This window comes from Juglans microcarpa x Juglans regia, chromosome 1D, assembly GCF_004785595.1.
Source record: "Juglans microcarpa x Juglans regia isolate MS1-56 chromosome 1D, Jm3101_v1.0, whole genome shotgun sequence".
In the NCBI taxonomy this organism is placed as follows: Eukaryota; Viridiplantae; Streptophyta; class Magnoliopsida; order Fagales; family Juglandaceae; genus Juglans; species Juglans microcarpa x Juglans regia.
The window spans coordinates 28,397,282-28,415,238 of record NC_054594.1 but is presented as its reverse complement, the minus strand read 5'-3'; the positions used below and the strand labels follow the sequence as shown (position 1 = coordinate 28,415,238).

At 37.6% G+C, this 17,957-nt stretch overlaps 1 protein-coding gene across 1 annotated transcript; it reads left to right on the top strand.

Annotated features, from left to right (window-relative positions):
- The first annotated feature begins 1,854 nt into the window (after positions 1-1,854).
- On the top strand, positions 1,855-17,470 carry LOC121265794. The gene is made up of 7 exons (XM_041169462.1): positions 1,855-2,791; positions 7,442-7,497; positions 7,838-7,947; positions 8,056-8,215; positions 13,111-13,203; positions 14,083-14,214; positions 17,285-17,470. Exons 1-7 carry the CDS (start codon positions 2,038-2,040, stop codon positions 17,348-17,350), a joined length of 1,371 nt encoding a protein of 456 aa, XP_041025396.1. The 5' UTR covers positions 1,855-2,037; the 3' UTR covers positions 17,351-17,470.
- Positions 17,471-17,957: the final 487 nt, after the last annotated feature.

Sequence of the window (17,957 nt, the reverse complement as noted above, 5' to 3'; positions counted from 1 at the left end):
AGCACAAATCTCTATTTTTAATTTTTTTTATATTTTTTTAATATATTTAAATATTTTTAAAAAATAAAAAATATATCAATACACTAAAAATTAATTAATTAATTATTAAGTAAAAAAAAATTAAATATATGAGCGGTCAAAATCAAACGGCATATTAGTTTTTCGTATCAATAATAATGATAATGGTGTAGATTGTAATGATAATAAGAATAATGACAATGAAAGTTACATTGTTGTTGTTGAAAAGATGAAAACTATACCAATCTAGAAGAGTGGTATAAAAAGGGTAAAGTTATAGCAAGGATAATGGTAATGATAATAGTAGCAATCAAGCCTAGAATAATAGAGCATTGCAATCTTATTCTATATATTTTTTAAAAAGATTGTTGGTTGATTGTAAAATATGTAGGATAAGAGTGTAGAAAGATTCATCCTCTGAAACAATCAAGTCCAATCTGTTGCAATCCCATAGCGAGATTTCTTTGAAAATGGCCCTTGATGGCGATGATCCTTTCATCGAGTAATAATATTCCTACGGCTATTTATTTATTTATTTACAATTTTAATGATTGTTATAATAAAATTGAAAACCTAAATAAAAATCTTCAGAGTTTTTAATGACGCGAGACAATCAGACTCGAAGATTGAATGCTTTTAAACGAATTGTTAAGTAATTGTAGGTCCATTATTTTTGCTTTGCCATTTTTGGAATAAAGATTGTGTTCTTTTGATACTGGTATAATTCAATGTTTTGAATACCGTACTGGATGTCGTATCGGTTAAAATACTAGAACGAAATATTTCGATATCGATATCATTTTATGTAGCGTTTTGAGATAATCGATATATGAATAAATTATATATATATAAATTATATTCCAAAATAATAGTTTATATATGAATAAATTATATATAAATATATGTATATAAAAAAATAAGCTTGTAGTTTGAAAAAATGAAAAATAGTTAAAGGCCGAAATACAAGCCAATACGGCCGGTATTTGAGTCGATACGAAATATATGTAATACCTATATTAGACCAGTGGCCGGTACGACATATTTCAGCCGTACCGGCCGGTACGGTATGCTATTTAAAACAGTGGTACAGTTTGCAAAGGAAAATGGCAAAACCCTAGCTTCGTTTGTTTTTACATCATTCTCATTTCATATCATTTTATCTAATCATTAAAATTTTTTCAAATTTTCATACAAAATAAAATAAATAATTCAACTTTTTCAAATTTTAAAACAAAAATAATATTAAAAAATATATATTCTAATAATATTTTATTTAACTTTCAACTTTTATCTTATCTCATCTGTGAAAACAAACGATATTAAAAGAAATCCTAAATTCAAAGAGTATTACTATTGGGTTATTTGAAACTTATTACTCAAATAGTTCTCTTAACATGATACATAGTTTATAAAAAAATTATAAAATTATATTTAGAGTAAAAGGTCATCTGAAAAAACTATAAGAAAAAGACTAAAATTTTATACTCTTTTTATCCTTCTACATTTGTGTTTATAATTTTTTTAATTAATTACATAGTATCACATGGTAGTATCACGTTAAGAAAGGTATCTAAACAGTAACTTTCATATGGCTAAGTGGCATTATTCAAAGAAAATTTTTACATATTATCTTTTATATTACTGTATATATTTAAATAGAATGATAAAAATAATAAATTACGTATTAAAATAAAATGTGAAGAGGATAAATAATATTTCTCATATTAAAAAAAACGAAATATAAAAGAAAAAAAAAAACCGAAAACAGTGCCTTGGATGATTGATCCTTTGTAGTATTGTACTCAAGTTTTGTCTCGTTCGCTTTCTGGTCAATGCCTTGTGAGTTTGGCAGTTATCGTTGCAGCTATTGAAATTGAGGTGTGGGAGACAGACAAGAGGGAAGCCGTAGAACCAACCAAACCACTCTCTAGGCAACAACAGCAGCAGCAAACTCCTACAACTCTTCACAGTTCCTCTCCCCGCAATCCACAAAAGCCAACCCGTACGCAATCTCTCTATATGAACTCTGCAAACACTCTAATCTACACTCCTCATTCTCTTTCTGGATTCTCTCTCCTACGCCATCAATGCCGTCTCATACCTCTCCACCTCTCCTGCTCCTTCTCAGCTCCTCGACGCCGTCGTACCCGCCGCCGAAAGAATCCCAGGCTCTTCTCTGACCCCTCCACGGCCGACCCCTCCCCTGACCCTACGCTCCAAACCGTCATCGACCTCAACCTCCTTACCTCCCATACCTCGTCTTTCCTCCAAACCTCGCAATCCCATCTCCACGAATTCCTTTTCTCTGCCAGAGACGCTTACGAAGACCTACAAACTCTCATCACCCTCGACTATGACCGTCGGCTTGTCGTTTCGTGCCGCCGCTCTACGGTTCAGTTTGTGGGCGGTTTAGTGGTTTGCGGCTTCGTTTTGGTTTTTTCGTTTTCGGTTTTGTATAAATTGGGCTTGGGCTTTCTTCGGCGCCGTTCCGGGTTCGGGAACGGACCGGTTGTGGTGCGCAGGGACCGGAGCCTTGGGGGAAGAGAAGTCGTTGTTGGAAAGAGGGTCAGCGGGGAGAGCAATCTTAGGGTTTCCGGTAATCCTCTATCGCCGGCTTTGCGCGCCAACGTGGGAGTATCGGAGAGAGTTCCGAAGAATCGGGTACGGGCACTGGAGAAGAAGTTACCGAAATGGTGGCCGGTTTCGGTGTCGCCCCCGGGTTTTGTGATGCATAAGCAGGAGTATCAGAGGGAAGCCGACAGGTTGGTTCGAGGTCAGTGCTTTTTTTTTTTTTTTTTTTTTTTTTTTCTGGTTGTCGAATTGTTTGATTTATTGTTGGCCTGAATTTTAGATTTACTGCTAATTGCTGAATTTGCGGCTAAACTCTGGCAGTCAGAAATTCAAGTATTTTATAACTGTTTGAATTTTCATGAATATTCTGCCGAGTGAAATTACCACTTTTCTCGTTCTCGCTAATAGATAGTATAATCCTAAAAAAAGCAGGATACTTATAATACAATTCGGAGGACTGCCTGTAAATTTTAACCTTGTGATTGTTAATATTTTCTTCATGATCTGGTAAAGGCCTTGGTCTTGGTGGTATGCTCCCTTCAGGTCTAAGGTTCGAATCCACTTGAATGCAAACAATTTCTATGGACCATTGGACTGAGGGAACTTTTCCTTGAATTACTTGAGGTGCATTTAGAAGAAACTCCTTGCCAAGGGCTGTGCACTCCCGGGATTAGTCTGGATTTTGTTCTCAGAAACCCGGTGCCAATAAAAAAATATTTTCTACGTGATTTTCCTGCCATGCCAAACAGAAGGGCCCAAGCCTCCCATGGTGCTAATAATAAACACTTAGTATAAAGCTTGAAAGATGCAAAGGTAGTTGTGAACAAACGGTTTGACTGTTGCCATGTAGGCTCAAATGTTCATAGAGATAAGCTTTGTGGAAGATGATTCTGGTTTTGACTGTCGTTGGTCTCTAATTAATGAACATTTGAACCTATATTTCCAACAAGCCAACATTTCCACCACATTGTGAGGCATGACCCAATCTAGGCTGAACAAACAAAAAATGGCATTCCAAAGATTGCTAGCCACCTCACAATGTAAAAACAAATGTTCTATTGTTTCGCCACTTCTTCTACACATGCAACACCAATTTATTATTGGATAATTCTGTATTTTGGTATAAATAGTTTACTACCCACCTTGTGGTTGGCATTGATGGCCTTATTTGGACAGAGTAAAATTTGTAGGAGTGACAATCACCATCGAATGACTGGTTACTACAAAAACTTCATCAAGGATTACAGGCAGTTTGCAGCTCCCTTAATGGATTTGTTGACAACTATTGCAACTGAGGTCTTCCAAAGTTTCAAAGCAGCAATTACAAGCCCACTAAGGCCGCTGGGCTTACCTGATTTTAATAAGACATTTGTTGTTGAGTGTGATGCATCTAATGAGGTAGTATTAAAAAATGCAATAGGATAGGGACATTGCTTAACTCAATCAAGCTTTGAAGGGAAGGTCCCTCACTCTTTCTACTTACGAGAAAGAGCTTTCAGCATTGATTCATTCAGTAAGGAAATGGAGAGGCCATTTTTTTGGCAAGTCGTTTAAAGTTAAAAGTGATTACCAGGGCTTGAAGTTTTCATTGGAAGAAAGGGTTGGTACCCCTTTCCAAAAGAGATGGATTTCAAAGCTCTTATGCTATGTTTTTACCATTGACTTGCTCTTCACCTTCATGTTGCTACACAATTCTCCCTACCTTATTCTCCCGTTTTCTCTTTACCTCGTCCTACATGGATTACCGAGATTAAAGCTTCATATAATGATGACCCTACACTTCAAGCTCTCATCAGGCAATTAGAAGGAGGACAAAGTGTTAAAAACGTTATGGATTGAAATATGTCATTTATTGTTTTGTACAAGTTCCCCACTCATTTGTTGTGACAAAAACTGTCTACCCACCTCCATCGGAAGAAAAGACAGCTGCTGACAGTCGCATCGGAGCTACGGCTGCCGTCGATGGTCCAACAACCTCCATCGATCTGTTCTGTACAGGTTCCATCAAGTCAGAGACACTCGAGGTGAGGGAAGCCACGTCACATGGATCTGCGCACTCAGAAACGGGTCCATTACCTTCGCCGGGATCTCTAGACTTTTCGCCGGATCCAGAGGCTGAGACTCACTGCCATCAACGGAGCCCACTACGGGTGGCTAGGAAGCCCCGCAACGCCTCCAAACAGACCCGTTGGGTTTGTTCTCTCCCCCAACCAGAAAGGCCTGGGGCCATTGGAGGGGCCCTTACCCGTGAAAGGCCCACCACCCAAACCTTGAGTTAGGCCCGCAGCTAACCCCCCCGGGAGCACCATGGGCTCCTTGCCCTTGGATCGCCCTATGGGCCTGTCTCTAGTCCCCTTAATAGGTAGCCTGTGGGTTTGCTTAGCCCTAGAAATAGAGGGGCTTGCCCCATTAGAAAGCCCATCCTCCAAGCCTGAGCCCACCCCCAACCCTCTCTCCTCCTCAACACACTGTTTCATCCAATTGAGGTTACATTGCAATTCCCCCAGCTGCTTTTGCATGTCAGCCATTACCCGCAGGATCATTTCCTTTTGAAGGCCAACATGCCCCTTGCCACCAACCTCATGTCCCTAAGTCCCTGCATAAACGGCGCCACATACAAACAACGCAGCCCCACTGGCAGCCCTCCTGTCCAGCTGACGGGACAGGACCAAAGGCCTCGGTTGTTGGAGAGCCTCCTTATATGACTGAAAAGGCAACAAAAGAGGCCCTACCGCTGTCGTAGATGGTGTCAACCCACCAAAATGAGCAACCTCTCTCAGCACCTCCGCCAATTTCCACCATCCCCTACCGTCTCTGCCATCAGGAACAAAGATGCAGTTACGACACCCACCCGCTCGATGCTCTTCCAGAGCCATGAAAACACCTTAAGCATTTGTGCACCTATGTACCGTGAAGCACTTGTCCCCTTCCCGATGGCCTGCATAAAACCCTTTCCACCTATCATTCCCGCCATCCTTCAGGGCTTTGCTAAACCACCATGCAATAGCTAACTCCAACCTCATGCTTTTCACAAATTTCCACTCTCTTTCGGTAAGGATCAACCATCGGCCATCCCTTAACACCTCGAAAGTTTTCAGTTCAATCACAACAGTTTTCAAAGAAGCCATTTTTCTTCCCAACCAAACAAACACAAACGATCAAGCATTCACGAACACATCGGGATGAAAATTCGTGAGAGAAAAAAAAAAAAAAAATGTACTTGAGAAAAAGTGTATGATTTTCTCTCTCCCTTCAATTTCAAATCTTCAACTTTTTCTTATAATCATTATAGTTTTTACAAACTTCAAAACAAAAATCATATTTAAAAAGAAAAACAAATTTTTAACTTTATAATATTTTTATTCAACTTTTTCTATCTTCTTTCCCAATTCCCAATAAAACATCTTAACTCAAATTATTTCACTACTATTCATAGAATTATGAGATACTCCAAGTGTCCAAACGAGCCCTTAATCCTCTTTGATTGTGCTCTCTTGGGGAAATGTTTGTGGTGTTATGCCTATAAAGATATAGCCTTTGGAGGGGGCTAGCAGACACGAAGTATGGAATCTTGGGTGGTGGTTGCTGTCCCCTCTATGTAAACTGGTTTTCGGGTTTGGTCTCTAGGAAAACATTAGGAGAATTCTTCCACTTTGCAAGATTTGTTGCGAGTGGCGGGTCCAAGATCTGATTTTGGTATATTGTTTGGCGAGGTGACCAATCTTTGTAAAATGCCTTACCGAAGTTATTCAGAATAGGTCATTTTAAGTGTGCCTATTTGGCAGATACTATGAACTTGCATGATTCTATACAGTGGTGTGTCAATTTTGCCAGGGAGGCCCACAAGTTGGAGGTGGATCTCTTCACATTCCTTTGACCAAATGTATTCAAGTCGGGTGGGACATAATGGTGAAGATAAAATGTTTTGTGACCCATTGAGGAAAGAAGTGTTAAGAAAAAAAAGTTAGCACTCACTTTCTTGGAAACTAATTTGAAGGAAGTGAGTGCATTTCTTCATTTGGAGCGGCCTTAGGGAAGAGTCTTACCCTAAATAATGTGAGGAAATGAGATATTATAGGGAGTAATTGGTGTTTCATGCCTAAGAAGAATACTGAAAAGGTGGATCACCTTATATACATACAAGAATATTTTTTTGGCTATTTGAGATGGGGCAGTTTTGTTGCCATTTGTGCGCACTTTTGTGGAGGATGACCCCATTCTGCTTATTGTGATGTATTTGGAGAGAAAGAAATGAGCATAGTGTTGAATATTATGAAACGTCAGTGTTGGAGCTCAAGTCATGTTTCTTTAATACCCTTTTTTATTGGACAGTGTTCCACACTACTGGAGCTTTTTCTGTTTCTACTACTCAAGAATTTTTAGCACTTTTTCCTTTTCTTAGTTAGGAGGATCTCTTGTATACTTCTTGTATAGGGTAACACCTTTCTTGATCGTAATAAAATTTTATCTAACTTGTCATTTTGCACTTATAAAAGAAAATATTTTATAAAAAATTTATGCATGCTGCACGAGTCATCAACCTTGTCTTATGGAATCTTAATTTTACTACATGAGGTGTTGATTGGCTGGCAGATGTGATTTTGTGAAGTTTGTCTATTAGTTGTGTAAGATTAGGTGCCTCAGAATTATCGCGTCTGTGTCATTTGTGTTTGCATCAATAAAATAGTCTTTTGAATTTCTCTGTCCATTAGTATGGTAAATTTTCTCTTAACTTCATCTTATCGCTGGACTTAGTGTTTTTTGTTGGTAAATGTTATGCATTTCTCAAGTTTTCATGATATTATGGTCATGCTTTAATTCTTCAATCACAATTCCTCCACTTGATTTCCAGTGATCATCGACAATAGAATGGGCGGGAAGGACATAATGGAGGATGATATTGTTCAAGTCAGTGCTTCTTTTACATTTTCCTTTGATTGCCAATATGTATACATGGTTTCACTTAGTATGATGGTTGAAAAGTTCTTTAAAGCTATTCAACTTTTATCCTTTTTTAAAAAGATGAATGCATATTCTCTGCTTAGAAAACGGTTGATATTTTTCTTTTTCCTGTCTGTGTTTCTTTTGAACTCATTTTACAAAATTCAAAAGCAGTCTATAATTGAATTCGCATCTGTACTGGGATAACTTTTTTTTGCAATTATTGTAATGTTTAACTACAATATTTTGTTTCATGAACTGATTTTCCACAATGCATTGTACTCTTCCTTTCCTGTATGGTGAGCAGTTACGTCAAATATGCAGGACATCTGGAGTACGGGTCTCCTTTGACACAACAAATACACGTGATTCCTTTTATCGTGCTTCCGTTGACTTTGTATTAAATTCTTGCAGCAGGTTTGTTGTCAGGCCTGTGTAAATCAAATACTGTATCTAGCTGTCACCTCCACCTTTTTGCTGCACATATTTTCTCATTGTGGTGTAACTTATTTAGGAATATCGCAGGGTACCAAGTCACTCCACCTCTGTTCAGATTTATGATGAAGATGCCCCGCAATTTGTTGCTGGTCTGGCTGAAAACATTGGGCTTGAAAGCATCCGTGCTGCAAGAATCGTTTCAGCAGCTGTTGCTGCACGTACACGTTCACGATTTTTACAGGCTTGGGTAATTTTTCTTTTTTCATTCTTATGATGTGATAATGATGTGCTGTGGTAATTGAGTGAACAAAAGTTTTGCCTCTTGTCAGTATAGGCTTTCTAATAGGAATGAACTATATCAATAAAACCTGGAGAGTTTTTACCATTTCAGAATGTTGCTGGTATTTCAACATTATCTTGCACAAAGTGCGGACTATATGTTGGAATGTGAAAGACACTAGTATTTTTCACTTCAGGGAGATTTTTAGATTTCATTGTATTTTGGAAAACTTTTGAAATTCTGATCCTTTACGGCATCACGGTTAGGATTTCAGGAATAGCAGGATTTTTTTTTTTTTTAAGTTTATCTTTTTCTTGAGGAGCTGGAATTACTAAGTTTTGTCCAGAATGAACTTTTCCGTTTGCTTTTGGGATCTCTGCTTTGAGAGGCTCAGCTAAAATACTTTGTTTGTCATCTCTCTCTCTCTCTCTCCCTCTCTCTCTCTCCCCCTAGTGAATGTAACATGCTCCCTTTTTTTGGATGATATTGTGCTAGTTAATGAGATGAGAGCAATTCATAACTCTAAGTCGGAAATTTAAAGGGATTATTTATAATCTATGGATTTGAGACAAAATAGATCTAAACTTGAGCATATTGAGTGGAAATTTATCAGAAGTAGCAAAAGAGATGGAGGGATCATAAAATGTGAGGTTCAAAAGTTGCCACAGAGCAAAATCTGTGTCGGGATTAAAGGTGAACCTTTCCAAGTCCAAAACGATTTCAGTGGGGAATGTCAACAACTTAATGCCGGGATGCAAGGTGTCTTCTCTGCCCATGAAATATCTTGGCCTTCCTCTGGGAGCAACATTCAAGGCAAAGGCCATATGGAATGAAGTGATTGAGAAGATTGAGCAAAGGTTGGCAAGTTGGAAAAGGTTATACTTATCGAAAGGTGGTCAAATCACCTTAGGTTAGGTTTGGATAGTGAGTTGAGATGAGATGAAAGTTGAATAAAATATTGTTAGAATATTATTATTGTTTTAGAATTTGAAAAAGTTGAATTGTTTATTATATTTTGTGTGAGAATTTGTAAAAGTTGTAATGATGAGATGGAATAAGATGAGATGGATTGAGAGCCCCTCTCAATCCAAACCGAGACTTAATCAAAGAGTACACTCTCAAGTTTGCCTACTTATTTTCTCTCTTTGTTCCCTATTGCGGCTGGAGTGGCGCTTCGCATAGAGAAGCTCCAACGGGACTTTCTTTGGAGTGGTCTAGGTGAAGAATTTAAATTTCACCTAGTCAATGGAGATAAGGTATGCTCCACAATATTTTGTGGCAGTTTGGGGATCCGAAATCTAAAGATGTTCAATCGAGCTCTCCTCGAAAAATGGCTATGACATTACCATCACGAGGGGGAGGCATTATGAAGGTGGTGATAGACTCCAAATATGGTGGTACTTGGGGGGCTGGGGCTCTTTGGAGGCACAAGGTGCTTATGTTGTGGGTTTGTGGAAAAGAATTAGGAGGGGTTGGGTGATTTTCTCTCAACACATTAAATTTGTAGTGGGGGATGGATCTAGGATCAGTATTTGGCATGATATTTGGCTTGGCAATAGGGCGCAAACACTTTCCCTTATGTATATAGGATTGTGTGCAAAGAGGAGGCATCGGTGGCAGAGTTATTGGAGACCTCGGGTGGTTCTATTCGATGGAACGTCCAATTACTCGAGGCCCATGATTGGGAAGTTGGGGGGGTTCTTGCAGAATTCTTTAGTTTTTGTGCCCTACCAGAATAAGGATTCAAGAGGTAGATAAGATGTAATGAAATTCTTGGTTAGTTCATTTTATAGGGCCATCACTACTAAGTAGAATAACCACTTCCCTTCAAGGAACATTTGGAAGAGAAAGGTACTTTTAAAGGTTGCTCTCTTTGTATGGACAATGGCCTTAGGGAAGATCTTGACCATGGAGAATCGACAAAAATGTCTTATTATTGTGATTGACTGGTGCTGTAGGGGTAGGAAAAGTGGGGAGACTATGGATCACTTGCAACTCATTGCGAGGTTGCCAGGGCCCTGTGGGATGATTTTTTTGGCAGAATTGGGTTAGCTTGGGTTATGCCAGGGAGGGTGGTTGATCTTCTAGCCAGCTGGAGAAATACTCATGGTACCCCACAAATCGCAGCAATATGGAAGTCGGTTCCCATTTGCCTTTTTTGGTGCATCTGGAGGGAAATGAATGATCGTTACTTTGAAGACAAGGAAGGCTTGTTAGAGGAACTCAGAAGATTCTGTTTCAACACACTTCTTTTCTGGGCAATAGCTTTAGCTTTTAATGGGCTTAATGTTCATGATATCCTTGTATCTATATCTTCTTCCTAAATAGGTGTTTTCTCCTGTATATCCCTGTGTACTTGGGCCTATTAATAAAATTTTACTTATCAAAAAGAAAAAAAAAGTTGGGTATCTTTTTTTTTTTTTTAATATATAAGTAATAAAAGATTTTATTCCCAAGAAATAGGCATAAGCCCAAGTACACAGGACGTATTCAAAGGAAATACCTACTACTTTCCAAAAACAAAAGGAAAACTAAAACAGATTCTGGAAATTATCTTCCATTACAAAATGTTTAGCCCACAAACTCAAAAGTACTAAAGAAAAAATCCCTAAGTTCTCCCAATGAACGCTCTTTGTCTTCGAAGCATCTCCCATTCCTTTCAAGCCATAGGCATCACATGAGACAAGAAGGAATCATCTTCCAAACATGAACAGCATTCTTGCTACCCTTCATGCTGTAGACCCCAATTTAATTTGGATTAATAGTTTATTTGAGTTTAATCAAGAACTTACTCCCTCGTTGCAGTAATTTCAACAATGATAAGGACTTGCTAAACTTGAAGGAATGTGATGATTTACTTTTCTCCTATTTTATTCAGATTTATTTTTGTACGATTTGAATGGGTGTTTTTTTATAGGTAAATAAGTTTTACTGAATCAAGTAAATAGGTATATCCCAAGTACTCATGAAGCATACAACAAATGAGAACACCTAGTTACAAGGTAGGAACTAGAAAATTGTACAAGAAAGTCATGAAAGCTAGCTCCATTGAATACACTAGCAGAATCCCAAAGAAATAAGGTTTGGAAAAAGAAACTTCCAAGCTCATCCAGAGAACACACTCTATCTTCAAAACTCCAGCCATTCCTTTCAAGCCAAATACAACACATGAGAGATAAAGGAATCATTCTCCATACATCCATCACAATAAGTCCACACTTTCTCAAGTTGTCCATAGTTAATAGTCAATGGCTTTTTTTACTCTTCCATAGAGCAGTGATTATATCGTATCTTAAGTTTGGGTACCAAAGAACTTAGGTTTGACAAATCATGGGACTGAATTACTGTGATTTGAATTTTCTTTATTTGTAATATCAGTTTAATCTGACCTATCAAAAAATATATATCAGTATGAAATGTAATCAGAATGTTGCTAAGAATTGTTCAGTTCAACAACCTAAATGTCAGCCCTTTTACCAATCTTACAAATATTTGTGGTAGCTTTAGGCCCCATTTGGATTCAGAAAGTGTTTCATCTCATTTCATCCCATCTCATATCATCATTACAACTTTCCCAAATTCCCACACAAAATATAATAAACAATTCAACTTTTTTAAATCTCAATTCAACTTTTTCAAATCCCGAAACAATAATAAGAATAAAAAATAATATTCTAATAATATTTTTTTCAATTTTCAATTTTCATCTTTCATCTAAAATCATCTCATCTCATCTCTGAATCCAAACCAACTAAAATGTCTACTTTATATTTATATATATATTAAATCAATATTTGGCTAGAAAAAAAATAAGGTTAAACTGCACTAGCCTCCCTCAAGTTTTGGAGAAATATTAGGGATTACCTTCTATTTTGAAAAATGCCACCGTACTCTTGACGCTGCAATTGTTATGTAGCCATTCTTTGTTTAGCAATCATTATCTGTGCTGATTAGGATAATATTCATTAGAGGTGACAGTATGTGACAAGACCCGTGAATCCAATACAAACATGATACGAAATTAGTGGATTTGGATTTGATATAAATAGGTTCGGGTCAAACAGGTTGACCTATTAAGACACAATTAATGAACGGGCCAATCCGCTTAACCCATTTAAATTTTATTTCAAAATTACAATTATACCCTCTTAACCCAAAAAACTAAAAAACCCTAACTTATCACTCATCTCCGATTCTCTTACGCCGCCCCCACTCCCCAATATGCTTATATTTTTATTGTTCGGATTGTAATATCGGTTTTATTATAGGTTAAAATTTGAGAAATATTGATATTTTTGTTAGTAGGTAGTCTTATTTTTAGCTTTTAACTTTTATGTGAAATTATGTTAATTAGGTCAAATGCGTTATGGGGTCAATTCAACCCGTTCATATAAAACAGGTTGAAACGGGTCATGTCGTATTGACTCATTTCTAATTAATTATTAAAAGGGTCGTGTCGTGTCACCTGTTATTTAAATGGGTCGTGTTAAAGTTTAAAGGTCTGACCCATTTTGCTTAATGAGTTGTGTTCAGGTTGTCCCATATAGTCGAATATCCATGACTTGACACGACATGAACACTACCAGTGAACAAAATCACCCCTAATATTCAACTAAAATAAAATTAAAAAAAAAAAAAAGAATCTTGTGTCACAGTTTGTCATGGCACATGAGAGATAGTCAATATATATTATTATGGATCACAGCTGAGTGTTGTTTCTGGAAATAGGTAGTCAGTCCCTTTACATTTCCCTTAACCTCAAGAGTCAAGACAGATTGGTCAAATTTATCCTAAAGAAACATTTTTAGTTCATTTATTAATTGGCTAAATTTCGGTTTTATCTGTTATCCATTTGACTGCAGGCTTTGCAAATTCAAGGTAAACATGCTGAAGAAAAACTAGAACTGTCAAAGATATGCCTTATCCTGCGGATATTTCCTCCTGAGGAGTACTCTGTATGTGATATAGTTTTCCAATATCTACTGTACGATTTTAGATATTTCCCTATCTAATTGTTCCTTTTTAAGTGTTTTTTTCTATGGAATTTACTTTTGATGACAGTAGTAAAGGGCATTCTTTGCCTTTTAGTTGTACACAATTGCCAGTGTTCCCGACCATTGATAATTAGGACCGCATACTCTTAATTTCTTCTCAGTTCCCAGTTATATATACCTCATCTTCATTTTACCTATCTCTGTTTATCTGGTCTCGGTGCCGGAAGGCTTCTTAGCAATTCTACTGCAGGTCTTCTAAGTCAAAATAAAATAATAAGAGCATATGAACAAGTCTTCTGTTCTGGCACCTGTTTCAGTATATTGAACCTACTTCCTCCTAACAGTTAGGTAGCTTAGAATGATTCTAAGCAAGCCCATTCACGAACTTGCCTAGTGGTGGAAGCTATAATAGCAACTTTGACCTGTTAGTCTCTAATTGGTCGAACCTGAGGTTATTATGGCATAGAAGCTTTAAAGCTTCTGGGGTGGAAAATCCTGGTCAAATGGACAGCTTGTTGGATGGACTGCATAATTCTGGTCATACTGTTGGAAAATTAAATACTGAGCATATTAAATGGTTGGGTGCTTCATCACTATGGCTTATTGCTGAACATTAAAAAGGATGATAGGGATGCTATAATAAATAGTTTTCTTACCCGTGGAAATTAGGTTCTTGATGCCCTATGAAAAATTCCATTTATAATAATGCAATCTAGATAAGATATTTTCATGGTAATTCTTGTATGCTTGCTTAGGATTCATTGCATTTGTGAATGCAGTAGTTTTGTGATGGTTTACCCCTAGGTTTCTTTGTTATTCCTGATGGATGTGTTTGTGCAGCCTGAGATGGAGATGATTGCTCGAGGCCTGGAGAAACACTTGAAAGTAGAACAGAGAGAATATCTGTTGAATATGCTCATCAATGTTTGCGGTGAAGAGAGTAGTAGAAGTGCAACTGAAGCTCTGGGTTTGGTGCGTCCTTATATTTCTCTCTTGCCTCCATATAGTAAATGCTAAATTTCCTGAACATCTGTTGACGTTTAACTGCTGTTGTTATTTTTTTTTATAAGTAATCAAGAAGTTTTATTCATAATAATAGGCAAAGCCCAAGTACACAGGAAGTATACATGAGAAATACGTATCTATAATGTACAATTGAAAGAAGAAGATCATGGACATTAAGTCCATTACAAACAATAGCCCCCACCTAAGAAAACAATGGTTTAAAGAAAAAAACTTTCAGCTCCTCCATTGTTCTCTCTTGGTTTTCAAAGATTCTATCATTTCGCTCCCGCCAAATACACCAACACATACATATAGGGACCATTTTCCATATTGCTGCAACTTATGTATTTCCTCGAAGGCCTCTCCAGCATGCTAGAAAGTCCAACAATCTGCCGGGCATAACCCATGATAAACCAAGTCTTGTAAAAAAATCATCCCAAAGAGTCCTAGCCACCTCGCAATGTAGAAACAAATGATCAACAGATTTGTCATCTTTCTTGCACATATAACACCAGTCTAATACCATTAATCGACGTCTCCTGAGATTATTCGTGGTGAGAATTTTGTCCAAAGCTGCTGTCCAAACAAAAAAAGCTACTTTTGAAGGAGCTTTGGTCTGCCAGATGCTCTTCCATGGGAATGAGAGCCTACCCGGGTCCGATAAAACTCTGTGAAATGATCAGACCATAAATTTACCTTTTTTGGAAGGGCTCCAAAACATCCTATCCATCATACCCTCGGTCATACGTACTGAATACAAAGTTGCATAGAAGTCTGAAATAACCTCCAACTCCCAATCTTGGGCTGCCCTAGTGAAGTCCACATCCCATTGAGGGGAGCCATTAGAAAAAGCCAAAAGGTCCGCTATCGCTGCATCCTTTACTCGTGCTAACTCAAAAATAGCGGGGAAGGTGTCTTTGAGACAACGTTCACCACACCATTTATTATGCCAAAATCTGACGCGAGAGCCATCGCCCACAATAGTATGTGTCTGTCTCCTAAAAATCTCCCAACCCTTCCTAATGTTTTGCCACAACCCTACCTCATGTGAACCACGTACCTCCCAACCCTGTGCATCAATAATTACTGCTGTTGTTATTAAAACGAATTATTCTGAACAATGATAAGAGGTAGCTGCATTCGTTCAGAACTCTGTAATAACCCTCCAGCTTTAGGGCAACAAGCTTTCTTTAGGGAATTAGGGGTACCATGCGTGACAAATAATGTCTCCTGTACCATCTTTCAGTGTTTTCACTGAGTTTAAATTTTTCCACTACTTGCTTTTTCACCTGCTATATATTATATGCTTACTAAAAGAAAAATATTCTTGCAATTTGTGGATTAAGCAGCATTCCTTGTAAGGTTGCAACATTACCATTCTTGGGGTCAAACCAGTGTTTCAAAATTAGTAACAGGCACACATGTTCTAATGTTTGTCATTGAATATGAAATACTCTGTTGGAAAGTTTCCAAATCTGTCTGGTCAACTTTACTGGATTCTAGGGGAATATTGGCTGTAAATGTGTGAATATTCTAGGAGATTTAGTTCCCTTAGAAGTTTGCATTTAATTTATTCTTTCCTATTTATTCTTTATTTTCTTCTGCTGTAATTTATAAATACTGCCTTCTATCTATGCTACGATTTAATGAGAATTATTCCTACAATCTGCTCTCTCATTCTAGATACTCCTTACCTTGGAACAAGATAATATAGTAGGGGGAGGAAACAAAGTTCCATCTTGTTAATTGGAATAAAGTTTGTTCTCCAATCTCTTATGGAGGCTTGGGGGTGCTCAAGGACATTCAATAAAGCCCTAATGGGGAAATGGTTATGAAGGTACCATTTGGAGGGGACTCGCTTTGGAAGGAGGTTATTGATCGTAGACATGGAAGTGCTTGGGGAGGTTGATGTTCTAACGAAGTTGGGGGGGGGGGGGGGGGGGGGGGGGATTATGGAAATTTATTAGGAGGCGTTGGAAGAGTTTTGTCACTTAAATCTGTTTTGTTGCTTGTGAGGGCTCTAGAATCAGATTTTGGCACGACATTTGGTGTGAAGATCGCACTCTCTATAGGGCTTTTCCAGCTCTCTATCGCATTGTTGTCAATAGGGATGCTTCTGTGTCGGATCTGATGGTATTTTTCATGGATCGCATCAGTGGGATGTTTGATTTAATAGGGATATTCATGATTAGGAAATGGATAATGTTTCAGAATTTTTCAGTTTGATTTATTCCATGGGAGGTCTAATGGCACATGGGGATAGGATGCAGTGGAGGCCTAACGGGAGCAAGCGGTTTACAGTGAGGTCGTATTACAAGATGTTATCATCACATAGTAATGTTCCTTTCCCGTGGAAGAGTATTTGGAGTTCTCGTGTGCCTCCCAAAGTAGCTTTTTTCATATGGACCGCCTCTCTTGGGAAGATTTTGGACAATTTGAGGAAGCAGGGTCTTATTGTTATGGATTGGTGTTATTTGTGAAAGAAGAATGGAGAATCAGTGGATCACTTATTACGGCATTGTGAGGTGAGAATAGTGTTGTGGGATGAGATATTTAGAAGAGTTGGTGTGGCTTGGGTTAATCCTTTGAGGGTGATGGATTTAGAAGAGTTAATAGCTTGTTGGAAGGAGATTCAAGGCTATTCCCAAGTAGCGGCTGTTTGGAAGATGATTCCTTTGTGCATTATGTGGTGAATTTGGATGGAAAGGAATACTCGGTGCTTTGAAGATAGGGAGCATACAATGGAGGAACTTTCAGAAGTTTTTTGTACACACATTATTGCTATGGTTTTCAGCCATTGTGCTTAACGGAACTAGTGTTCATGATTTCTGTTCTTAATTTCTGGTTCCTAGAATGTATTTAGGTGTTCTTTTGTATACATCATGTGTACACAGGCTTCGCCTACTTCATTCGTATCAATAAAATTTTCATCTTACACCTTATTTTTATGGAACTGATTAATAGCCGAATGCAGCTTATTTTTATGGCGTTAATTTAGTCACGAGATTCTCTAATCTTTTTCACCTTTACCATGTAGATGCCCTCTCCCGAAGGTATTGGCGATCAACATGAGAGCAATTACTCGGGAAAAGTAACTTTGTAGCAACACATTGATTTGTAAAGAATCATATATCCGTCTAGATGAATTCTTACAGTGGTATATTGTATATCTGGACAGTTAATCTCTCTTATTATTATTATTATTGGGAAATAACTTCACTCATTTGCTTCTCATTTTAGGAGGATTTATGTTTTGTGATTTATTTATTTATTTATTTTTTGGGTGGGGGTGTTGGGTTAACAAGTACCCTATGGCTTACTTTAGCTTGTCAGGGTATTGGCAAACATCACGACATTCTAATCACACAGTGCACACAATCTCTTTTATGACTCCTTTTACAATCTTGTGTAAAATGAAAGGCGGTTAAACAAAGTTTGAAATCAAATCAAATAAAAAACTAAATATTTATTTATTTATTTATTTATTTATTTTTATGAAGTAGTACTATCACATTGTTATAAAATAGTTGTCTATGTGATTGTTCATCTACTAGTGCAGCATGGATCTCCAGCGCACATGTTTTCTAGCTTTCATTTCCTATGTCGCAGAGGATTATGAATAATGCTTTGTTACACTTCATGCATGAGGAAGAATTCAAATGATAGAATACAATGTCCTTTTCTTTGATGGTTTCTGAACCCTACGTTTA